Source organism: Sabethes cyaneus, chromosome 3, assembly GCF_943734655.1.
Source record: "Sabethes cyaneus chromosome 3, idSabCyanKW18_F2, whole genome shotgun sequence".
Lineage (NCBI taxonomy): Eukaryota > Metazoa > Arthropoda > Insecta > Diptera > Culicidae > Sabethes > Sabethes cyaneus.
The window spans coordinates 103,151,123-103,178,629 of NC_071355.1; the positions used below are offsets into that span (position 1 = coordinate 103,151,123).

General features: G+C 37.5%; 1 protein-coding gene across 1 annotated transcript; it reads left to right on the plus strand.

Moving 5' to 3' along the window:
- Positions 1-10,794: 10,794 nt before the first annotated feature.
- LOC128744324 (uncharacterized) lies at positions 10,795-15,258 on the plus strand. Its single transcript, XM_053841223.1, has 2 exons — positions 10,795-10,943; positions 14,589-15,258. The coding sequence occupies exons 1-2, from the start codon at positions 10,795-10,797 to the stop codon at positions 15,256-15,258; spliced, it is 819 nt and encodes a 272-aa protein (XP_053697198.1).
- The last annotated feature ends 12,249 nt before the right edge of the window (positions 15,259-27,507 follow it).

The window sequence follows — 27,507 nt, forward strand, 5'->3', positions numbered from 1 at the left end:
CCAAGATATTCCGAGATAAACAGTGTTGTACAAAATTCAACGCGCGAGTATCCGTGTTACAAAAGTTGACGCGAGTAACGGAAGGTTAAGTAATTTTGAGGTGCATAGCCCGAATTTCAGGTTTATTTTGCATTAGAACGTATATTTTTTGTGTCAGGGAGAATTTTCAAATATTTTTCAAGTATTTTTAAGTTTATTGGCTTAAGGTACTTGTTAAGAACATAAAATATATGTCTCAGTGTTATTCTGTACAGTTATTCATGTTCGAAATACATTCTGTTCTGAGGTTAAAATCCCCAATTGCGACCCTGTTGCAAACGGAATAATAAAAATAGATAAATATAAAATCACATTACATGAAGCATACTGCCGTAGACGAAAAAGCAGCGAAATCGGCGCATTTATTCCTTCTTATTTTTGCTATGCACCTCCTGTTTCATCGTGCATTGAGTCGCATAAAAGCTACTCCTACAAGTTCCACAGTGCATGATTTCCTAACGATTCCATCCATCTTTCCATGTTGCTGTATGTTAGGCTGCACCAGACTAATTCAGCACCGAGTGGCGACAGAGAAAATGCGAATAACCGTAAAATGGAATAAAAACACATTAAGAAGCCTCGAACTGCAACTGATATTGTGAAACGGGTGAGAAAAAAGGACAACATTTTTTCAGCAAGAAGATGCGGAAAAAACTAAGAAGCTCATACGATGAAGTGCATTTTTCCATTGTAAATTCATTCGAACCCACGCACGCACCAGAACTATCGAAGAATGTTGTGCAAAGCAATTATTGCCGAAATGTCCTGAGAAGAAAATCATGGGAATAGGAAAAACGTTCAAAATAAGAGGATATATTTTTAATCAATGCTTTAGGAAAAATATGGTTTTGATTAGACACGCCACAGTTGGAAACCAGAACACAGCTTTGGATTACAGTGTGTGTCGGAGTTTATGGATAAATCTATGACGTTTCCTTCTGCAGCTGATGTATTGGCAAAGGATGCAATGGAGTAGGATAGCCTGAGAGTATTTAATAATTAATAATTTCTAAACAATAACATTGGTTTATACAAAAAAGTCACCAGAGTTAATTTTGTTAGTTCCGTAAGCAATAGTCAAATGGAAATGAATAAATATATGTTAGGAAGTGTTGGTCACAAAAACGTAGAAAACAGCTCAGTTTTTTGAAAGATAATCTGATTTTTCATTTTTGTGATGTTACACTAGCTAAAGTAATTTAGCGTGATATTAAGCAACACACAATTCTGTAAGTAACACCGTATCTTTTCGCTTTGTAGCTCCGGTGAAATGAAATGTTGTTGAAATGAAGAAACATTTTAAGGTAGACAAAGTCGAATTTGAAAACGAGACTGCTGGTAGTGACGGAGCTAGATGTTTTTTATCAGATTATTCAACGCTTTATTGGATGCCACCTACAAAGCTTTACTACGTCTCCTCTTTGAGTTAGCTTGATGGCGATTGTCAATTTCAATATAATCAAATTTGCTCAAAGATGATTTCCAATGAATTTTACCTTTGATTATTACCTGATATTAGCGCGCTCCGATGCTCGTCACTACTAGGCACATGGATTTATAAAAGAGATGAAAGAAAACAAGCTACCATCTAATCACGGTGTCCAGCTAACGGCCGTTTCAAGGATATAACGAACAAGTCCAATGGTTAATGGAACAGGGAACCCTATTCAGCGAATTCTCAAGCTGTACACACGAGGCATTGTATAGCAGCCCGTTCATATCTGCTGGTGAAGTAGAACAGTGCCCTACGTGAAACGACAGAGCTAACAGGGCGACAAAAATGTAACATGATACCATTGATAATTCATTTTTGAAGCCGACTAAGCGAGAGCGATAAAATGGTTTTGAACCACCGTGCTGGTCACCGTGCAACTAGGGATGTCAGACAAAAATTAAACATGTTTTCTGATTGCTTATATTCGTGTGTAATTTGGATACTGAACATTTATAGTGAGTGTTAATTGACATACGCATGACCATAAACGTATACGAACTGATTTTTTATGTTGAGATTTCTTGAATGTAGAACAAATTCATAATTGTCAGTAATATGGAAAGCCGGGTAGTTAGAAGTAGTTTAGAGTGTATTGTTTACACTGTATTTTTATCGCGGTCAGTTTTCCGCAGTTTACGTACACACTCAAGGAGTGTTTATAGGAGTGTCTGCTTCCTCTGTTGAAGCAATACGAGGGCCTTACGATCTTCTAGCCGGATTTAGCTTCGAGCCACTATTCAAAGGATGTCCTGGAGTGGTACGAAGCCAACGAGGTTACTTTCGTACCCAAGGACATGAACTCTTCTAACGCACCGAAACTAAGGCCCAATGAAAAATACTGGCCTATTATGAAGCAAGCACTACGAAAGCATTCCAAGGAAATCAAATCTGCGGAAGACATGAAGAAAAAGTGGGTTTTCGTATAGAAGAAGCTGCAGCCAGATGTTATACAAAACTTTTTGAGTGGAGTTAATCGTAAGGTGCGAGCATACGGTTGTGCTATTGAAGTTGAATGAAATAAATATGCCAAAAGCTTACTAATGGGTTATATTTTATTGTCTGAAAGTTTGAAAAGGATCGGTCAAATAGGTATTTTTCTACAGCGTTTCTTCCGTGATGCAGTTTGATGTAAGACACCCTTTAAGTCACACACAAGCGTTAAGGAGATAGTTCGGTCGGTAAAAGTGTCGAAAAGAACAGTGTACTATATAAAGAAGGCTTGGGAAAGTGATAAGTTATTAAGTTATGATTACCGCTGAACAGAACAGGGTCAAAAAAGTGGAAAGAATGATTAAAAAGAATCCAACGAGGTCAATGAGGTCCATGGCTCGGAAAATCGGGTGTTCGGAATCCGGCGAGTAATGAAAAGCCTTAGTGATGAGTCGTATGCGCTACGCAGAGGTCAATTTGTGAATGCTGAGACCATATCACGGCGGATAAAGCTAAAAAACTTCTGATTCGGTTGAAGCATCCGCATCATAATGATTCTGGCATGCTTTTCTCTGATAAAAAAAATTAATCAGGATCAAAAGGTTAATCGAAAGAATGACAGGTGGCTTGCACCAGATCGTAGTCAGGTTCTTATCGTCATGTCAACAAAGTTTCCGACCCATGTGATGGTTCTAGGCGTACTCTCTAGCGAGGGTGATGCCTCCGTATTTCTTTGAACACGGATTGAAGGTAACAGACGATGTATACCAGAAGGTTCCGAAGGTTGTTGTTGTCCAGTGGACGAAGGAGGTTGCTGCTGGCCGTCATTTCATCTTCAAATAAGAAGGAATACCTGTTCCTAATGCCAACAAAACACAAAAATGGAATGCTGAAAATATTCCGGCGTTTTGGGAGAAGGAAATTTGGCCCCCTAACAGTCCGGATATCAATTCTTTTGATTATTTTGTTTGGGGCGTCGTCGAGTGGGATACCAAACCAATATGACGCCTCACACCACGCATAGGTCGCTCAAAGCTAAGATTATCGAGGTGATGACGTCTATGGATCGAAACACGCTAGAACGTGCATGTGGCAGTTTCCGGAAACGTCTATCAACAGTCATTGAAAAGGAAGGGGATTTTTTATGAAATCATTTAACATTCCCATATGTTACGAAAGAAAATAAACCATAAAACATTCCTCGCATATATGACTAACCGGTGTTAATTTTCTAAAACATGTGATTTACAGTAAAAATTCGTTACGCACCCTGTAGATTTACACGCTAGTGGATCATTAAAATATGTGTCCGAAACCCGTGAATCAACCTTCACGGATTTGGAACAAATTTTGCCAGATTGTTTGGTCAGAAAGTAAAAATCAAAAATTTGGTATCGGTTATACCTCCCAAATATCAAAGATAATATTATGCGCATCTCTAACGATTGTAATGAAGACTTCGACTCTTGCCAAATGTTCTAATAACCTCACGTTGTACTGCTCGCGTGTTTTTTGTTACCTTCATGGTAAAAAGGCATATTACATTCTGTTCGATGAACCCTAACATGTTCTAATGTTGCTATTACAAAGTGATCATACATATTTTCAACACCCGCTATCATTACTTATGATTATCTTGAATTGTGAATTTATTTTATTTTTGAATTCGTTTAACTCAATTTTTAAAATTTAGTTAATTTATGTGATTTAGTGTAACACTTTGACTCAGTTTATGACAGTGAGACAAATTTTGAGTGTGTAATATTATCTGGCGCATAATGAATCCTTTAATACTCCGACTCTCCAGCAGCAATCTATCGAATATACGATGATACATACGATAAATAGATAAACTGTTAACTACTCCGGTATGGGTATCTATCCAATCATAAAAGACTGAAAGCGGGACGATGAATAAATTTTAACCTTCAAAATTGATTGATTGACATAGCGGAAAATTTATTTAAACATATTTATACCTCGATAATATGATTATAAGTCCAAACCTACAGCTATTAAGAAGCAATGGGTTTTAAAATTCAACATAAAATCTTTTAGCGTTTAATTATTAAAAAGCTATTTAATCTCTTGAATAAAAATTACCTAATATTAACGTCAGAATAAAAAATGCCGTCTTACTATAAAAATACTATTTAAAATTATTAGAAAATATTCACATTCATTTATAATGATATACCATGTAGGTATAATAATATTTTACTTTAATTGATTGTGGTGTTGTCAAAGTAGTCTACAATTGACAAGCTTAAACAGCTAAACAGTTGCCGGTCAAGCATAAACCATTGTGGTTTGCACTGTGTCAAAGCAGCAATCCTTTAGTTTACTCCGACTTAGGACACTGGCAGTGATGGAAATCTTTTAGCACTGGACCCTGCATCGTCGAAACAATTAGTGCTCAAGTGACCACACAAGTTACAACCGACCTTCGGCGGCTTTAAACAGCAATTGCTCATGGTGGAGGTAGATTAAAATTCCTATTATTTTGGTTTTATAATGGATTGATAATGGATTGTACTTTTAGTGGAGCCATTACTTCCTTTTTTCAAATTTTCAAAAATTACCATTTTTTGCCCAAATATTTTTATAAGGTTGGAAATCGAATCATGTTATCAGATTTTTGAATAAAGCGTGATTCAAAAAATTAAATGTATAATCGTGTAAATCCTTAGCCTAATAACAAGTTAAGAGTTAACTCAATTCGAGTTATGTATTCATGTAGTTATTTTTATTAATTTGCTGACATTATTATCAACCAATATGCGAAGTTCTTCTTCTTCCCGTACAATATAGGTTTATGACATCCGTGAGGAAATATCGTTTTACATAAACTTATGCATTGAAAGTCTGAAGTGTTTTTACCATTCATCACAATGTTTATATCCACAGTCAAGTGTTTGCGATGAAATTTTATATGAGACAGAGAGTCTCCAGTAGCTTTGGTTTTACAAGTAAGGGCACGAGGTACATATATGGCAAAATATCTCGTTGACCAAGGCAGCAAGTAATTTTCGAAAACATTTTTTTGTTGATTTCATAATTTAATTGAAGCGGCTTCTACAAAACCAATATGCATCATTCTATTTTAAGTGACCGAGCAAATCTGGATGTAATCGATTTTCTTTGCTTCACTCAATTGTTGTCCATATTAAGCAATACGAATTCAGAATGAAGTTGGGGGTATTTCGAGGTATTCGCATTTACGTAGACAATTGAAAGCTTTTTGAAATTCTTTCACTGTTTAAAAAATAAATACACGCTTTTAAGGTTGTGCACAATAATAAACTAACTGGCTTCGTACATTTAACATTTCGCCAACTGAATTGCATGTTAGTTATAAAGTAACTATTTTTCGAATTCTTGGTAGTATACAAACCTTACTCTTTTCGAAGAAATTGGGGAATGCAAATCGCAACCGCAACGACCGAAGTTTTCCACTTGATAGCGAAAATCAGGGTTGCCGAGAGGTTTTCCCAAAAATGTGTCAAACTAAAATAAAAAATGTCATTTGTTCATGGTTTTTCAAGTCTTTTGATGTAGGACTACGTCTTTCAGGAAGGTAGCTGGTATAGGGGGTAATTCCAAAAAATCGAAAAATGCGAGCGTGACGAAAATTGAAAAATTTTGAGCACTAATAGCTTAGCGGTTTCCAGATCGATTTTAAATATTTCTGCGCCTATCGATCGGAAAATCTACGCATCCACACCAATAATGAAACCTATTGATTTCAAAGTACGTACTATTGAAAAATTGAAAATAATGAGGCATTGTCTAACTGGAAATCCTCGCTTCGTGATTGGTTGGAAGATTCTTTGCGATGATCTAAACCTATACCAATTTGATATCTGTGCTTGGGAAGTACGCTAAAACAAGTGACAAAGTTTCCTCATTTCTAGTGATGTCCGTTAATCGCTCGATTAATTCAACTAATCGAATAACTATAAAAATATTCGAATAATTTTTAATCGAATACTGCCAGCACGAGTAGTTGAATTAATCGAATAGTTCAAAGGAAATAATATGAATGCGAATAATCCCCGAATAATGCCCGCTAATCGTTCATAATCGTTCGATTAATCGAATAAATGAAAAAAATATTCGAATATTTCTAATCGAATACCACTAGCACGAATAGTTGAATTAATCGATTAGTGCAGACAACGCTCGCCGATTAATCGGTAATCGAATAATTGAAAATTTCGGACATCACTACTCATTTCAACAAGATTTCTTAACACCGCGGTTAAACCTAGACCATTTTGATGTCCTTGCTTGGGAAGTACGCCAGAAAGAGTGACAAAGCCCCCTCGTGCCAACAGAACAGATTTCTTACGAACGCGAATAAACCTAGTCCAAGTGTGTCCATAGTGTGTATATAGAGCTACACATTTGAGAATGCTATGATTTTTAAGGAAAATATGCGGTGCGCAGCATTAGAAATTATGCGCAGAATTAGGTGCGTTTGTATGTATGCCAGAAGGGCATAGTGTTAAAAGGCCACTGTGACAGTCTTAATGACCGTCTCTTGTGGCAGGCCCCGATTGCTGTACACAGTTTACGGATCGCTCATACCCATTGATGGAGTTGAGCAGAATAGTTGTAATCCTGTGCCCCGATTCGGTACTACACGGTTTATAAAGCCAATTACCGTTTTGGGATTTAGGCTCCATACCTGATATGGAGTAAGAAGGAAACATCCGAAGAAGTTCTGCCTTGATAATGCAACAGTTCCGCAATTTAGGCGCGTTTACGATACGTCCTTTTGAAAAACTACTTTTGGCTAAAAATATTATGTTTAATGGAAAATGAATGCTTGTGTGGTATCTAACATATCAGCAAAACATCATTTCTATCAAAAATAATCAAGGCAAGATGATTTGCTATTTGAGCTGGAAATGTCCATATCAAATGACAAATATGATGGTGTAACAAAGGTTCCTTTCACTGTTAGGTGGGTCGGGTTTTTTCAGTGATGCTGGTTTTAATAGATCTAATTACAATAATGTCCGAGCATCGAGGACAGCTTTTGATTTGAGCGCTTTTGTATACAAAATAGAAAATACTATCTACTTTCAAAATTAACCTTGCAGCACATATTTTGTTGGTTTTTATTTTTTGGTTTTCTCAACATTAAAGTGAAAATATTTGTAACTAGCTGACCCGACAAACTTCGTATTGCCACAAATTAACCTGTGTTGTACATAAATCATGAATCTCGGATGATTTTTGTCATAATCTCGAGTTTTGCAAGCCCCCAAGCGGGCGGCGCTTCCGACGGCGGGTCATCGGCAACACTCGCGACCGTCTCGTCCTGAATGATCTAGTGTTACTATAGATAGTTTTTGTGGTCTTGTATTGACTAATGTTTTATGGAAGAGTCTCGAATTTCTCGAGTTCGATTAGTTTTTGAGTTTCGCAAAAATTTCTCCATATCCCCCTACCATAGGGGTGAGAGGTCTCTAACTATCGTAAAATAAATTCAAGACTCCAAAATCTCCCACATGCCAAATTTGATTCCATTTGCTTGATTAGTTCTCAAGTTATAAGGAAATTTGAATTTCATTTGTATGGGAGCTCCCCTCTTAAAAGGGGAAGGGGTCGTAATTCACCATAGAAAAAATTTCTGCCATCTAAAACTCCCACATGCCAAATTTGGTTCCATTTGATTGATTAGTTCTCGAGATAAGAGGAAATTTGCATTTCATTTGTATGGAAGCCCACCCTCTTAAAGGGGAAATGTGCCATAACTCGCTTTCTAAAGAAGAGAGGGGTCTCAATTCACCATAGAAAAAAATCTTGCGTCCAAAACCACTTACATGTCAAATTTGGTTCCATTTGCTTGATTAGTTCTCGATTTATGAGGAAATTGGTTTTTCATTTGTATAGGAGCCCCCCCCCCTCTTAAAGTGAGGAAATCCATAGAAAATATACCATAGAAAATATTCTTGCCTACAAAAATGCCCACATGATAAATTTGGTTCCATTTGCTTGATTAGTTCTAGAGTTATGAGGAAATTTGTATTTCGTTTGTATAAGAGCCCCCCCTCTTAAAAAGGTAAGGGGTCCTAATTCATCATAGAAAAAATGGTTGCCTCCAAAAACACCCACATACCAAATATGGTTCCATTTGCTTGATTAGTTCTCGAATTATGAGGAAATTTGTATTTCATTTGTGTAAAAGCACCCCCTCTTAAAGTTGGGAGGGGTCCTAATTCACCATAGAAAATATTTTTGCCTCCAGAAACCTCCACATGCCAAATTTGGTTCTATTTGCTTGATTAGTTCTCGAGTTATGAGGAAATTTGAATTTCATTTGTATAGGAGCCCCCCCTCCTACAGCGGGTAGGGGTCCCAATTCATCATAGAAAAAATTTTTGTCTCCAAAAACACCCACGTGCCAAATTTGGTTCAATTTGCTTGATTAAATATTTTTTGAAACGATGGTTCTACAATTGATGAAGGGACGGTAGGGGAAAGAAATGAAAATTTTTTGGTGAAGGAGGGGGAAGAGCGGAAAGGAAGGGGGGGGGGGGGGTATTGATAGCTATGCTTGACAAGTAGTCATTTTGAATCCTACCTTTTGTCCAATGCTGGAAGGTGCATGAGTCGAACCAAGCTGTAATCTGAGATTATAACCGGATTCGAACCCACAACACCCTCCAGGGCATGTGGTTCGCTGGTACTTGTACCTTTGAACCATAGAGGCGCTGGAAGAGTCCACTCATGCACCTTCCAGCATTGGACAAAAGGTAGGAGTCAAAATGACTACTTGTCAAGCATAGCTATCAATACCCCCCCCCTTCCTTTCCGCTCTTCCCCCTCCTTCACCAAAAAATTTTCATTTCTTTCCCCTACCGTCCCTTCATCAATTGTAGAACCATCGTTTCAAAAAATATTAAATATATGTATGACCTCATTCCAAGGTCAAGACTAAAATCTTGAGATTAGTCTATTGCTTGATTAGTTCTCGAGTTATGAGGAAATTTGTATTTCGTTTGTATAGGAGCCCCCCCTCTTAAAGTTGGGAGGGGTCCTAATTCACCATATAAAATATTCTTGCCCTCGAAAACTTTCACATGCCAAATTTGGTTTCATTTGCTTGATTAATTCTCGAGTTATGAGGAAATTTGTATTTCATTTGTATAGGAGCCCCCCCTCCTAAAGTGAGGAGGGGTCCCAGTTCATCATAGAAAAAAATTTTGTCTCCAAAAACACCCACGTGTCAAATTTGGTTCCATTTGCTTGATTAGTTCTCGAGTTATGAGGAAATTTGTATTTCGTTTGTATAGGAGCCCCCCCTCCTAAAGTGGGGAGGGGTCCTTATTTACCATAGAAAATATTCTTGCCCTCGAAAACTTTCACGTGCCAAATTTTGTTCCATTTGCTTGATTAGTTCTTCAGTTATGAGGAAATTTGTATTTCATGTGTATAGGATCCCCCCCTCCTAAAACGGGGAGGGGTCCCAGTTCATCATAGAAAAAATTTTTGTCTCCAAAAACACCCACATGCCAAATTTGGTTCCATTTGCTTAATTACTTCTCGAGTTATGAGGAAAATTGTGTTTCTTTGGTGCAGGAGCCCCCCCTCTTAAAGTGGGGAGGGGTCCTAATTTACTATAGAAAATATTCTTGCCCTCGAAAACCTTCACATGCCAAATTTGGTTCCATTTGCTTGATTAGTTCTCGAGTTATGAGGAAATTTGTATGGAAGCCCCCCCTTTTAAAGAGGGGAGGAGTTATAATTCCCCTTATAAAGAGGGGAGGGGTCTCAATTTACCATAGAATAAATTCTTGTCCCCGAAAACACCCACATGCCAAATTTTGTTCTATTTGCTTGATTAGTTGTCGAGTTATGCAGAAATTTGTGTTTCATTTGCATGGGAGCCCCCCCTCTTAGTGGGGGGAGGGGTTTCTAACCATAACTAAAACCTTTCCTGGCCCCAAAAAACCTCTACATGCATATTTTCATGCCGATTGGTTCAGTAGTTTTCGATTCTATAAGGAACATACGGACAGACAGACAGATAGACAGACAGACAGAAATCCTTCTTTATAGGTATAGAGGCCGGTATTTTTTGAGTTTTATCTGTCTGTGTTCAAGTGTCCGAACATATAGGTCTTCCCAGTATTTATTGAATACTTTGTTCCAAAACCACACATAAAATATAGCTACCTATACCAAAAAATAACAATAATTTACAAAAAAATCAACCTGTGTTTATCATCATGAACATTGAGAAACAGGTGATATTAAATCAAATTTTCCTTACTTTTTTTTTAATTTCAGATTTTCTAGATTCGGTGCTTTGTGAAATGTTGTGTCGCAGGATGCGTTTAACCGAGCGCCACATTCAAGCACCGCGCGAGCCTATTGAAGGACCAATCATTCGACCTTGCACTGCTCGCAAATTGGAAGGTAACGACAGGGAGGCTACGATTTGCACACTTGGAAATCATGGGAGGTAGGGTTATTAATATGTTGTTTTTATGTGACTGTGTTTGATGATCGCTGCTTAACCTATGTTATAAACGATACGGGATATAAACGAGTCCTCAGTTATACTTCTGTGTTACAACTCCACGCGTCATGCATCATCTGTAAGAAGTGCTTGTGATAGCATAAAGCAAACTTTATTCTTATGATACGCCATAAAACATTTTGATTGACGCTTTTACTGCCAACATCATGAATGGTATACTTAAAACATCTCTGGATTCTGGTCATTTAATAGTCAATTTGACTAATCGAACTATAATTTAATACAACATAGTACTGACCAAGTACTGACATAAGAAACTAGAACATAACATGTTAATTACTGAAACTATAGCAGTTATTTAAATGCTCAAAAACATTAACTTTTTAATTAACCTTTTCTATAGTGTTTCTTAATATAGTTTGGAAAAATTTCCGTGTATCAAAAGATGCAATAAACGACGATTGATTTTATTGCTCTAGAACTCAACTAGTGATGGCGCGTTTTAGTTTTACGATATAAAGTTGTAGTGTCTTGTGTAAAGTAGTAGACAGTCTTGTTATGGAAATCATTGTCGATGATACCATTTCTCTATGTGTCAATAATTTCACAATAATTTAATCTTATTTTTCGAAACAGGAAAAACCCGCGGGAGTGTAGCGGTTTTGTCGGCTCCTTTTTCAGCTAGCACAAAACCTTCAATTTTGCATCAATAGATACAAATCAAATACTCTCCAAATGATACAAGTTATTACTGATTATTTTTATACATTGCAAACTTAAAATTATTACACATACGCAGGGATGGAAAAAATCGCTTCTAGTGATCAAGATTATAGGAGCGATCAGATTCAGATTCATTGACATCACTACTTGTAAGCGACAAACACTTATCGTGATCCGTACAGATTATGACAAACCTCATGTCAGATCAAGTTCATTGCATGATTGTGTTGAGAAATAAAACAGATACAGACGATTGGTTGTGTGCATCTTATAATTCACAATACAAACAACATGTGTGACGTTTTTCTCGCAACTAGGTAATATGTAACACTGTGATCGACTGCTGAGACTGTTTAGAGAACAAAATCATGTGATCAACGCTAATGATTCACTGTTTGTCATGATCTGTACGGATCGCGATCTGTGCGTGTTGCGATAACTCACAGATTTGATCAAAATCAGTAATCTTCCATCCCTGCACATACGTGAACGCGGGTTGTTCCGATCAGTTCCTTAGTCAGTTCCTAAAGTAGTCGATTTTTAGAAGATTGCATCAAAAACCATTGTTAATGAGAATTAACCATAGTTAATTAGTCCCGCAAGGGTCGATTTTAGGACCACTTTTGCTTTTGATGTTTATTAACGATCTTCCTGAGCAACTACTACATTGCAAATTTCACCTATTTGCTGACGATTTAAGGAAAAAGTAATGAAATTGACAATCTCCTAAACAAAGTTAATATGGATGTAAAGAAAATAATGTATTGGAGTAGGTATTCGATTGAATGCTGGAAAAATTCAGGGAATCTTTCTTAGAAGGAGGAAAACGGTTCTTTATGAAGTTGGTCAAATTAAGGTTAGAAATGAAATTATTCCCTATTCAGCAGTAGTCAAAACCTTGGACATGCTCATGGATAGTTATATGAAGCACCCAGCCGTGTGTAAGAAAGTTTACGAGTCTATGCAATCATTAGTTACACTGCGCCATTACACATTCGTTACACATGCCATTGCATTCTCAGGCAATACAAATACAACGAGCTAGAGCTCTTATAGTTCGTTTATTCGAATATGGTAGTATCTTATACGTAAATGTATCTAACGAAAATTTTGAAAAAGTTAAGTTGGCTGTCAATTCTGTCACCCGTTATGTCCATAATATTCGTCGTTTTGGTCATAGGTTTCAAGTCTTCGGATGTACATTCAAAAATTTTCTCAACTTTCAAATATGACTTCAAACATATAAAATATGGTTTGATGGGTCATCGAATAGAACAAACAATCTTTTGCCAACTGGTATAACTGATGTTGGCAGGAAAGCCTTTCGTCACCGTAGTATATATCTGTGGAACCGTCTGCCGAGCGTATGTGAAGGTGCCAGAAGCTATGCAGTCTTTTAAAAATCTTGTAAAACATTCTTCTCAACAGCAAATTAATAAGCAGAGATCATACTGTACGCAAACTTTTGAAAACCATTAGAAGGTTACTTGTGTTACATAAATACTTAGTTAAATAAATAAATAAATGAATTAATTGGGAAGAAAATCCTGTAACATAATCAAAATATTTTTGTGAACAAACGATTTCCTGTAGTTTATCTCCCCCTCCATAGACGAATGAGGGGTTAAAAACTTTGGGTTTGGGTTAAAAACTCTAATAAAAAAATGGCTTGTCCCCACCCCCCTCCCCCCAAACAAAAATCCTGAATACGTGACTGACATTTAGTACACAATCATAGGTCATGTACATTTCGTAGTCATTTTAGCTTAAGCTGTCGATCTATGTTTGAATACTATACTTATTGACATATGATATTATTTCTCATAAGTAGTATTATTAATTTGATCAATCAATAAGCTAAAACTAAAATAATGAGCAACTGTGTTCGACTCATGATTATGTACTAACTGCTTATGATCCCATCGTGCTGAATTTCGGGGCGTGATAAAATCAGTCTTAGAATTTAATTCTAAATACTGTTAAATGGTAACAATAGCATACTGTCATTTTTCTCTAGATTAATTGTGAGTATGAGTGGAAATAACAAAAAATCGAACGGTAAACTTAGAAACTACAAAAAAAATCCTCACACAAGATCTCGTCCCAAATGCTAGCATAAAAGGATTAATTAATAATTGAATAATGTACATCATCACTATGTTCAGACGAGCCCCATCTCACGCCTAACGAAGATATCTTGCTTGATTTCGCAGCTATCTAATATCTGTCTGGATCTAGTTTCATTTGCTCTTACATATATCATATCTGCACAACGAATAGAATCACTGCCTGCATACAAAAGCCAAGATGAGAGCGGCTCCGTTTGATTGCTAATATTTAATAGCCAATATAGCGCATTCACATAATTAAAAATATATGTAAATAAGTTTTGACGCGGTTGTAGATGTATTCATGCCGCTTTTTTCCAAGAACCTCGAAACAGCCGCCAGGGTCAACTAATGAGAAGACATTAAATGAAGTGTGCTGCTCATTGGACGCGGCAGCCACGAAATTGAGAATCGGGAAACGAGAAGCGGTTACAGTGAATACCATTCGAGTTCTCCGTTTTTGAGAAAAATAAAGAAAAAACTACGAAAAATCCATCCCAGAAGCATAGTATATTGTGTTTGATGTAGGTTAGCGCGAAGACTTGCAGACATTATGAGTCACTTCCAGACCGGTATGTGCGAGAATTGACGTGATATTTGCAAAGAAGAAGGCAAACGCTGTTACGACCAAATTATTTTTAATCTACGAGGCGCTAGCGGTTTGTGTTGATTCACAAAACAGCATGAAACAACTTTCACACGCCATATGAAACCCTGAAAGGCTGCCTCTGATAAATTTCAGCTCACCGCTGTTGTGTTATAATTTATTATTTTTTATGTCTGTCTTTCTTTCCAGAAAGTCCACCGAAAAAGCTAAGACACCGCTGATGATTGTCAATCTGAATATTCCTCCGGGCATCAAAACTCTAGCGCCAAAGAGCCTAAAATGCTCACGGAAACTGCCCCCATTTTGCGTTCAGCATCAACAACCATCGAAAGGCTGTGGCCTCAATCAAGTCAATACGAATGAGATAGAAGCACAAGTTTGTACTAGTACAGCAATACCACAAATCTTCATTCAAGGTTTCGAAATTCAGGATAAGAAACATATTCCCATCAAACAACGGGAACTTTTGCATTGCGAGATTCGACCAATTGCAGAAAATGAGGAAGACAGTTTTGCCAACATTTTGCTGGATAGTATTTCGAATATTTCTTTGGAAATGATAAACAGACATCAGCAGCGACTTCAAGGGACAACTTCAACTGCTCCTAAACCTGTCAACAAGACTAACGCACCATCCGGTTATGATATGTTTTTGAATTTAGATTCGTACGAAATTGATGATTGTGGTCCTTTGTCAGATAAAACAGAGGACTTGAGGGAAGACTCACCGCCAATACCGGCTGGCTATAGATCACTTTGCTATCGCGCACCAAGTCCTAGCACAAGACAAATTATACGAGTAAATGTTACCATGAACAAAGATAGGAACAATGCAGAAAACTGTCGTTTTAATCATTAGGTAAATCAAATGACTTAGCTCAATTAACTAGTTGTGACTACGTGAAAAATCAGAAACAATCAATGTTCAGATTGTTAGTTTAGTTACCTCGTTTCTAAGAAAATAACTTCATTTGATATTCTTGGTCAAATGGTATTTGTGACAGCTAGGGGTACTACGCGGTATTTTTTTAATATGAAGAATTTTCCAAGAAAAACTGTTTTCTCGTGCAGCATTACAGTTCTATGTGAATAACCCGTGTCCTTTCCGAAATATTTCGGTGCAATGCATAACTTGATTTCGGTAACAACAACGTGTTGTAGCTTAAATCCACCTGTATGATAGTTCTGGTATGTGTTTGTCCAGGAATGATAGTCTTTATATCATAAAGGCTAGTACTCGTCAGTTTCAATTCGCAAGTTTCGGAAAATATGTTATTCAAATGTTGTGAATTGTGTAGTTGTTATTCATTGGAACTAGAATAATGTTAGACATGACTGTACAAATATGAAATAGTGCACTTTACCATGTGAATAGGATAAATCGTATTTAAATTTGTAAAGGTTAAAAAATTTAAATTATACTTTTTCCGACCTTTATTACCTGCAGCTTTATTTCTTCTATAGAAATAAAATAAACAAATTAGTAACTCGCTGTTCGATCCGATGTAAATCTGTTCAAGCAGAATATTCTCAATTAACTATTTAGAAATTTAACAAGACTACGGTAGTTTCTTCCCTAGCCTTACTACCTGTCATTATTATAACATTACTAAACATACACGTCAAATATATATATATATTCAATAACATTATTGTTTATCGAAATATAACATAGCTAGATCAAGTTTTTATCCGATTGCTAACAAACTTTCAGGGCATCAAATGAAGCAATGAAAACTCAGTTTTAACGTATTTATTTTAACAAATTTCGCCTCCGAATCCGAATGCCCGTACTTTGGTCAAAACCCCACCCATGAGATTTTGCACAACTTAAAAATCGACATGTTTTGCATATTTACCCATACTTTCTTCATTTCTTCAACTGTTTTGACTACTTTAGAATGTTTCAGAAGATTCATAATAGCCCAGTATTTCACTATTGGCCGCAGCACCGGTGTGTTTGAGAGGTTATGATCTTTCGGCACGAAATCGACATTATTTGCCTTATGCTACTCCAGCACGGCCTTTGCGTAATGACATGAAGCCAAATCCTACCAGAAGTTCCTAGGACAGTAGTGAGACTTCAGAAGAGGCAAAAGTCGCTTTTGGAGACACTCTTTCAAATATACCGGTTCATTCATGGTATCTTTGGTCACGCAATGCGACTCCGCTGGACAGGAACTTTTCTTAGGAATGTCTCAACCCCGCATAGTGGTCCGAAATCAACAACACGTGATCGTTTGAGTTTTGTGTAGGAAAACTTGGCTTAAGGTTTGTGGAACCGTTGGAAGAGTTTCTTGAAATTAAACGTTTTTCGCCGAAAAACGTCGATTAAATCGAACAAACATTGCGGTGGCGGCGATTATCTGAAATCAACAAAATACTTACTTACTTATGTGTCCTTGTCCGCCGGTCTGGCAGAACAAAAGGATGAAATCAGAGATCTCCACCAGGGATGGTCCGATCACTTTGATGTTTGATTCATTTGACAGTACTGTCTCAGCCGAGCAAAATTTGACAAAGTTATATATACCGTCATCCGGGGCGAGATTGTGCCAAAAAAGCATATGTTTTTGTTCTTTAGCTCAGTATACACACAATTTAGGAACTAAGTTGATTTCAAACCTGTCAATATGTACTAAATTGTTCAATTAACAACTACCGTAGAGATGGTTTAGTTACAATGAAACCTAATTTTACTGGAAGTGCATGAAGTTTGGCACAATCTCACCCCTTCTAGGGGGTGACATTGTGCCAAAAACTTAAAGTTAAGCTAAAAACCTAAACAGTGAACGTTAGCGTGTTTATAAACAATACACATAAATATCAGTATAAAGTAGTTCATATGGGGCCGTCCATGAACTGAGTGGACTATCAGGGGCAGGGGGTCGACCAAAAACAACGCATCATACAAAAAGTATGAACGAAAATAACCCGGGGAGGTCTGAAATAATTAAAAATGATTTCGTAGTCAATGGACAGCCTTTATATAGCCAGTAGCGTTTCTAGGGTTAACAAGGGGGAGATATATGAAGGGGTGTATCCTAAGGGGGCATACCTATTTGATCATTTAACAAAAGTAACCATTACTTCGTTCGAGTACCGGCGGCCGCAGAACATGTAGCCCATCCCACCCCCCTCCCCCGTCCTTAAAACTGACAGTTTATACACGGTATAATATATTCGTCTTATATTAGAGTGTTTATTCAAAGCATCTGAAATTTCCAGAGAAAAAGTAAAAATTAGTTTAAATTATTCAGCAGACCTATAATACTGTTTGCTCCAAAATGGATGATGCAATCTAATCTGTCAAAATAGTGTGCTCAATAATAAAGAATGTGAGTGTACTGGTGAATACTGACGTATTTTTGTTGTGTATGTGAAATCCACAAATAGGATCGATCATTATGGCTTGGCACAATCCCACCCCCGTGAAGCTCGAAAAGTACAAAGTTTCGAAAAATATTATTTTCGTAATAAATACTTATCCAACGCATAATAACCTTTCAATACATTGTAAATGATTAGTTTATATACCTTCAAAATAGCAAGTTGATGAGATTTCTTGTTTGGGTTGGTCTATAGGGGACATTTTTTATAAGCGTTTTTTCCGAGTATTTTTAATCGCGAACTTTGAAACCCTGTTTAGGCTAAATAGTTTGCTAATATTATCTGTGTTCCATTCTAAGTTATGAATAAATATGTTATTTTCATCATCATTTTGAATTTAGGTCACCAGTTTCTATAGATATAATAAATTTTCACAAATAAACATTTTTGGTTTTTGGCCCAATCTCACCCCCGTGGCACAATCTCACCCCGGATGGCGGTAGGACATTTGTAGAACTAGTTATTATCTACAATTTTGCTGAACTAAGTTTTGCGACATCTTTTGCAGTTACGGTGCTACAATGCTAGTACCTCATTAGTAACCAAGTGAACGTTTAGTTAGTTACTAATGTTGAACTAGAATTGTAGCTCCGTAACTATAAAAGATATAGTAAAACTTAATTCAGCAAAATTGTAGATAATAACTAGTTCGACAAATGCTTCAAATATAATTTTGCCAAATTTTGCTCGGCTGAGACGGTGCTGTCAAATGAATCAAAATTGAGTCAAAGTGATTGAACCATTCCTGATCTCCACTGCTGACGGTTACCCGCCATGACTTTTACCTGTCGCCAGGACAGGTTCTCGTCTACAGCCTCGTTGGCTAAGCTGCCTCTTCTACGCTGTCCTTGTGGATTCCAGTCGAGTGCTTCTCTGCAGACCTCGTTCGCTCTTTTCCTCAAGGTGTGTCCGATCCACTTCCACCTACGTTCACGAATTTCTGTGGCTATTGGTCGTTGATGACACCGACGATGGAGTTCCTCATTGGATATCCATGTCCAGTTATCCGGCCACCAGGCACGAATGATATATCGCAGGCACCGGCTAACGAATACTTGCAGTTTTTGCGTTGTCTCCGCTGAGACGCACCACGTTTCGCAGGCATACTGCAGTACAGATTTAACGTTTGATTTAAAGATTCGGGTTTTCGTACGTAGAATGATCTGGTTTGGGCGCCAAATGTTTCGCAGACCTGCAAAGGCACCCCTGGCCTTCCTGATCCGTGTGGCTATATCAGTCTTGGTACTACCATCGGGCCTTGTCTGACTACCAAGATATTGAAAGGCGTGTACCTGCTCAACTTGCTGTCCCGCTACTGTGAAGTTGATGGAAATGTCAGTGTTCACTACCACAGACATAGTTTTTGCTACATTGACTGTGAGACCTGCTGCCTAGGAGCTCTCGGAGAGGTCATCTAACTTGCTCTGCATATTGTTTCGGCGCTGTGCAAGCAAGACAATGTCGTCGGCTAGGTTGAGGTCATTTAGCTGCTCCATCATTAGACGATTACAAGGGAATCCTCGATTTGGTCTACTGTCAATTGTTCCAACTAATTTCTCATCCATAATGATGAGAAACAGAAGCGGTGATAAAACCCTTACCCTAACCCCCCGTCATGCAAAACCTTGCACGAGAACGCCTCATACTGAGCCTCGATGAGATGGACTAGCTTATCTGAAACTCCTCTACGCCTAAGTGCGCCCCAGATGTTTTCGTAGTTGAGTCGGTCGATCGCCTTTTCGAAGTCAACGAACACCAGCAGAAGAGAGTCCTGGAATTCGTTGATCTGCTCCAATATAATGCGGAGTGTTGTAATATGATCTACACATGAACACATGATCGGCCAGCACGGAATCCAGCTTGATGCCCCATGAGAATAGCATCGATCTTCTCCTGGATCCGGTTGAGGAATACGTTACAGAGTACTTTGAGAGTAATACAGAGCAACATGATGCCACGCCAGTTACCGCATTCAGTTAGATCTCCTTTCTTAGGCACAAAGCTCCCTATCAATGAGGAGAACGTGCTGCTCAAGCCACAAGTACTGATACTGAAGTACTGATAGGTCTCCTTTCTTAGGGACTTTGACCAATATGCCCTGCATCCAGTCCATATATTGCTGAAAAGCTGATGCATCATCTGGGCTGACAGAAATGGGTCAGCTTTGAGCATTTCGGCTGAAATACAGTCTATCACTGGCACTCTATTAGATTTCATACTCTTGATGCTGCTACAATGTCATCCAGCGATGGCGCCTCTGAGTTGACGCGATTATTTCGATGAACTGTAGGCGTCATACGTTGCTGGTTTTGTTGGTCTCTGACATTTGAAACTCGGAAGAAATGTTCAAAATCTTCAATCCATCGCTTAAACTGTTCTGTACGGTCAGTCAGAAGCTGACCAACTCTGTCCTTTAGCGGCATCTTTGTATTCACCCTGGCACTACTGAGACGGCTAGAAATATCGTACAACAAATGGATATCACCATTGGCGGCGGCGATTTCGCTTTGTTCGGCTGCGCACTTTGCCGAGGGTTTCATCACTGGGCTCGGGACTCAAGTTGTTCGACAAAGGCCCTTTTCACCTCACGGTTCTCCAATCGGCGGACGTCGTAGCGGCATTCAACTTTCTCCTTCCGTCGTTAAACACGTGCGACGCGCAAACGTATTTAAGCGATAACAAGATGATGATCGGATGCGATAGCAGCGCTGCGTTTGTTGCGTACATCAAGAAGGCTCCTTCGACATTTTCGGCTGATGCAGTTGTGGGCGATTTGGTTTTCTATTCGGCCGTCGCATGACGCGTTCAAGGTCCGCGTTGTTTGATCCAATCTTCGCGTTGACGTCACCCAAGTGGATTTGGATGTCACCCTTCGGGATATTCTCAACCACGCTGTTCAGCTGGCTGTAAAAACTCTCTTTCTCCTGCAGGTCAGCAGCATCTGTTGGCACATAGATTGGCACATAGAGAGGCACTGGATCGCTGTAAGGTTCCTAACTAGTGTTCTGAATCTAGCAACGATTATTTGCTCATTTATCGGTTCCTTCTTCATTAGCGTAAGACAATCGAGGTTCCGTACCCCAGTCGGCACCACGTGGAGATAGGAATAGGAGTTAGTGAACAGAGGTTATGGAATGCACATGTTTACCCTTTGCCAGCCAGCCAGTTTCAATATAACACATTGATAAATTGTGCGAAATTTAGAGCATACAAGAAATTTTGCTGAAGACCTTCTATCTCTTTAGCGACGATAGAAAAATCCTATTTGTTATACATATATGAATCGTTAAAATCAGTTTTTCTATTTTAGCACTACAGTTTATGACTTTTTCATATTTTACAACAATTTACAAATAGTAAAAATACACAACGACAGGCCATACATAAAAAACACTCGCGTTGATTCCATCGTCATTTAAAAAAACCACTCATTTTTCTAAAAAGCATGTTTCGCGACATGGCCACACCGGGGCGCTCGAGTGTTGCTTCAAGTATTCGGTATAAAACCACCGAATTACTCGACTACCGACTATAGTTACTATATATATAGTTCGGCGGATAGAAAATCGGGAGCCAAATAAACGTCAAAAGCGGAGCCAAAAGCTTTTCAAAATCCAAAATGCAGGAGTAATGTTAAAAAAACACACTTTATTTTCATAGAACTAGTCATTTTCAACACCCGCCAGTGATTATTTTTCGTAAAAACCTGCACATTTCACCATAATTTCAAATTTAATTTCATAAATCAGGGATGCCAATTCGCCTGGTTTTCTATCCGCCGAACTATATATATAGTAACTATACTACCGACAGACGGATACATATGAAACCTCCTGGATTTTGTAGCTTTTTCATCTAGTTTCTGGTTCATGTAATTTAATGGGATGTTCCGACCATAACAGTGGCCTAGCGTTGACGACATTACCCTAAGCGTTTTTTTGTTTGCGTAATAACTAATGATCGCATTTTTGCGATTCGGCACTACTGGTGTAGGCACTACGGCAATCGTTGGTTTAAGAGTAATGAATTTTTGAAATCAGCGATGACCGAGAACATTGCAAAGTTTCCTTTCGAGTTTTCTGGGAAAATAATAGACTTCGAATTGCTGTGGAAATTTGTCTATAAAGACCTGTCAAGTGTAAAATTCAAGTTCAAGACTTTTTTGAGTTCCGCCTTACCTTTTCAAAGAAAACCCAAGAAAAATGATATAAACAGTCACTTTTGAGCGCCTTCGGATTATTATTCATAAGACACATAGCGATGTAATTTGAATATTGGTAATCATGGAATTATAATAGGTTTAAATTCGTTAATAATACATGTAGTGCATGATTTATATCCAAATGACCCAATCAGCTAAAAATATTGGGCGTTTTTATAGCCCATAATTACAAAGGAAATGCAGCTATACCATTATCTCCGAAGAAGAAGCACGGATAAATGAAATGAAATCATTCAGCCACACGCAGATTTTTCATTCGTTCTATGACGCCTTTCTTCTGAGACACAAATGCCACTGAATCAAACCTGCAGGACATATTCAACTATTTACTTTACCTTTAGTGTGCAAGAGTCGACAATGCATTTGTTGCGTCTGCGAAATAAAACGCAAATTGTCTCATTTAGTAGCACAATATGGTTTCGAAAAATGTGATTTCTATCATAGATGTACCATGGAATATGCTGGCGCCATTACGAAATCTAGCCCTAAAACTACCGCCAGGCGGAAGGCTTTTGATATCGATAGCTTAAACAGAGTTAGAATGAACAAGAAAAGGGGAAATGGAAAACAAACTGACCGTTCCACCTTCTGTCTCTGAGCCTAGCCGGGCTGGTCACGCAGTTGTCGAAAATCTTATATGTATTGCATTCTCACACTCTATCTAATTCATGCTTCTAAATTTGTTTCTTAGTTCACTTGTATCTTTCAAGGTACCTACTCTTTCTATTTTTGACCTTAAAATAACAGTGACGTTATTAAAAGGTGCTTTGTAAAGCCGTTACATTGGAACATTTGACATTGCTTTTATGTATTTTCATTTAATATTCTTTAAATTAGAATCAGGAATGTGGCCTTAACCTATTGCGACAGCGGTTCTTAAGTTTCAAAATTTGTGTAAACATTTCGGTACACTCAAAAAGGTCGGCACGTCAAATTTACTTGAAAACAATTCTAATCCACCGCACTTTTCAAGAAACGTTCACGTGAATTATTGATAGCTTGCACTCATACTATCCGGTTTAAGTGCGATTCCAGTAAATCTTATCAACTTTCCCATTAACTAGTAACTAAGGTTCATGTAAATTTCAGTACAGCAATTTATATGAACCTTAGTTACTAGTTAATGGGAAAGTTGATAAGATTTACTGGAATCGCACTTAAACCGGATAGTATGAGTGCAAGCTATCAATAATTCACGTGAACGTTTCTTGAAAAGTGCGGTGGATTAGAATTGTTTTCAAGTAAATTTGACGTGCCGACCTTTTTGAGTGTACCGAAATGTTTACACAAATTTTGAAACTTAAGAACCGCTGTCGCAATAGGTTAAGGCCACATTCCTGATTCTAATTTAAAGAATATTAAGTGAAAATACATAAAAGCAATGTCAAATGTTTATGATTTATGTGTAGTAATGGCGAAGTAATGGTTACAAGTTACAAGTTTTTTACAGAGTCCATAGCATCAAACAGATTGCGATCAGGCCTGCACATTTCACATAAAGGAGAAAGAGCGGGAGGGTCTTCTAAGTAACATTTAAGAAATTGTGTTACTGTTACTGGCTCTCATAAACATGTATGCTAAGTTTGGTGATAACGGTCAATGTGTACTGGAGTTATGGCGGAACACAAACATTCATAGCGTCAAATATACATACAAACTTTTTATGGACATACAGATGTCATCATTTTTTCGTCATTCAAGACATATGCAATAACTAATAAATTTTTATGCATATTTAAGTATTAACCCTTAACTGATCTACCCTGTTCACCCTTTTCATACTTCATACTCCGATTTTGGCATGTTCTTTTTGAAATAATGTCTAAAGGTTTCTGTTCCTCGTTATTTAGACGAATTTGAATAAATTCCATAAAATTTATTTAGAAACATGTTGAATTTTTTTTTGTGTTTTGGGCCGTCAAATTCTTATACCCCGATTTTGATCAACCGGGTCACTAAGCAATTCCACGATAAAGGATGCTCCGATTTAGTTCAAATTTTGCGTACTTGTTCCTTTTCTTAAAATTTTATATCATATTTTTTTATTTTGCGCTTAGGGTACCTCCTAGTGAGTTAGGGTGGTCCTAAATATAATTGAGACTATTTTTTTGAAAATTTGTATCTCCAAAACACAAAAGATACGTTTCTAAAATTTTGATATGTTCTGTAAAAAATCTCAGACTGTCAGAAAAAAATATAAAAACTGGGATCTTTTTAGGTATTACAATATGAAAACACTAAAATTCAATGATTTTAAAAGTAAGCAAAAATTTGGGTTTCGATCCATCATTTTTCACAGAAATCTGATTTACGCTACAATTTTTCTTTGAAGCTTATCATCATATCTTTCATTTGCTATCAAAATTATTAAAATCGGTCGAGTAAATTAAAAGTTATGAAAGGTTGATTAGATTGCGTTGATTTTTTGGTTGAGCAATTGAGGGTTGCACAAGTATTTTTGTTGCCAAAATCGGAAGGTGGCAAAATCGAACCACCCCCACTGGTTTACTGTTTGAGGAAAACAGAATTTAAGCTGAGCTGAGCTCAAGCAGTCGAATCGATCGGTCAGTCGAGCCGTCCAGTCAAGCATTCTAGTAATCGAATCGAGCAACCGAGTCGAGCAATCGAGTCCAGCAATGCAGTCGAGCAGTAAGGCAGCTGAGTATAGAACCCGTGAGCTAATTTGTACAATGAGTGTACGGAGCGAGCTATGATTCTTGCTACGAAAATATGAGGTCCTGTCAGAGGCCTGGTTTTGGTTACAGACAAGCCTCTTATATACAGGGGGGTTAGGCAAATGATCAAAATTTTGCCTGTTTTTGACGAAATTCAAATGGCCATATCTTCTGCAAAATAAGACATTTTTAGATAAAACCAATTGCATTCGACGGGGACATTTTTTTAGTTTTTTTTTTTTTCAAAATACACCGAGAACCGCAGTACCCTGTGGACACCAGAGACATTTCAAGTTGTCCCGGGTTGTGTCAAAAACTGATTTTTTTTCATCGCTTGTATCATATTCTGTCATGGAAATTTAATAACATTCCTTTCTGTCCCAAAACTTAACTTCATTTCCAAGCGTGTAGGGCGCTATATCTTTGCATATTAGCGTTGGTAAGAGGAAATGCTTATCAACTTCGAGATTTTATTGGCTCGTTTCATCATGTCTGATTTTTATTGTCAGGTATAATAAATTCAAATTTACCACGTGGTTCCGTAAATCTTGCACGTGCATATTATTTTTCGATATAAAATAACAAATTATGGTCATATACCATTATATTCAATTTATAAAATAAAGGTATATTTTATATCTTAATTTTCGTAGTTATGGCTTTACAAGAAAATTTTCGAATATCCAGGTTAGTCTCATATATAACTGGTGATTACATACTGAGTGTCGTATTGCAATTTAGCATCGTTTGCTTTCGTGCCCCGCTCGTTGCATTTTTCCGATAGCGGTTGTTTTTGAAGGTCATTGAATTATTTTGGGCATACTTAACAATGACGTGTTTACAAACCAGGACGTATATTAAAGCATTTTAAACGAAGCATTAGATTCGTGAAATCGGTTACCTAGAAACGTCGCGCGCGTAATTACCATAATATTATACTGATAGCTTTTGAACAGCTCTTTGATAAAGTAGTGAGGGTTTCTAACTATTTTTTATGATCGAAGGATGTCAAAAGGTATCTCGCGCAATTATGGTTTTCGATGTAATTGCCAAATTGATACGTTTGTCTCAGGACGGCTTTCAGGCATAGCAACAAATATCTATCGTTATCTAATAACTGCTCGCGCGATTTCGGACGAATCGAACAGGTTAACAGCACATAATCCTCGGTGTCGGTGAGCTGATGTCTCATAGTTTTTTTGTCAATATTTCGGATTTCTTAAAATTGAAAAGCATGATGAAACCACTCCAAATATTAGAAAAAACGAAAATAGAAAGCACTCGCATTGAAAATATTTATATTAAATATATCCACAATCTAAGAAAGCATACAACTATGACCTGTAACCCAAAGACAATAAATAAGTGCAATGACAAGTAATTAAAGAAAATCACTTAAAAAATCATATCTTTAAAATACACAAAAACAATAACATCATTGATTGGGACGGTCCATCAGGGTACTTGTTTGAAGCAGTGTGCTTAGGGAGAGTGAAGTGGTCAACTTCCTAAGGTTAACCTTGGCCCGGCTAACAACACATTGTGGATAATGAGCGGGCGCTTTTCCCCACCTATTGGAGTCCTTCTGTATTGGGAGGGCTTACTTAACGATTGACTCAAATGATCTAGTTTCTAGAAAGAGATTCTTAATAATCCCTGGTATGTGCAAGTGATGTTGCTTGCCGACCGATTCCCTTTTGGCCCTTCATACAGGAGCTGGTAAACGTGACCAATCGTTATGTTTGTACAATTCCCCTTGTCAAGATAGGCCCATTGCTATGAACGGTTGTTCTGCTAATATAGGTGGACGTTCCCATACATACAACACCAAACTTCATTTCCATTCGATTGGTGAAAAGAGAATGGAAATCTGTCGAAAAATCAACCAAGTTACGGCCATTTCTATGAAATCAAATTTTAGGATATTACGCAAACCATATCGATATGAGTATCAAACTTTAAGGTTTTATAAGCCACTGACACTGGAAGCATTTCCAGGTCGTTTTAAGGAATATCCCATATCAATATGAGTTTCAAACTTTAGGATTTTCAACCCTCGGTTTCGGTCATGTTTTTAAATGGCCATAAGTAGGACGTTACTGGCAACATTTCTAGAACTGATTTCACTGAAATGGTCATATCTCGGTTGTTTCTCGACGGATTTTCGTTCTTTTTTCACCAATCCCCTGGAAATTGTATTGGGTATTGAGCACTTCAATTCAATTTAGTTTAACTCATTTATTTCAAAAAATGTATACTATGTCATGTTACTACTAGCACCCATTTTGCTGATTCAATTCGGAGTAACGTTTTAAAAGCAAATGTCTTGTATTACTAGCATAACATAAATAAAAATAATTAAGTTTAGCGAGTAAAATTTCGTGGTCGACGAATATCTTTAATTCAATGCATACTGCATCATCCTGATCTGGTCCATTGCTCGCAAGCATGTAGAGGTAAACTCGAGCAGATTAGCTGAGTCTTATCTGCCAGGAAAAAAACCTTGCTTGTAGTTTAACTTGAAGATTGTAGTCAACATCAAACAAGAGAAATAAACAATTATAAACAATTGCCTCCAAAATTTTCGAGCAAGTGCGTTTTCGAAATATATTCATTTTTTCATAATTATGTGACCTATTAGCAAAAACACAAATGTTACCCCCTAGCCCGCCCTTTATCACGCTGACCTACGAATTATGTTTATTCCACCTTTTTGATCTTTTGACAAATTGAATAACTTGTAAAATGGTTTCATTTCGCGCTGAAAAACTGTACGCTCAACGCACCATAGACATACAAGAAGTACCACACGAACTCTAAT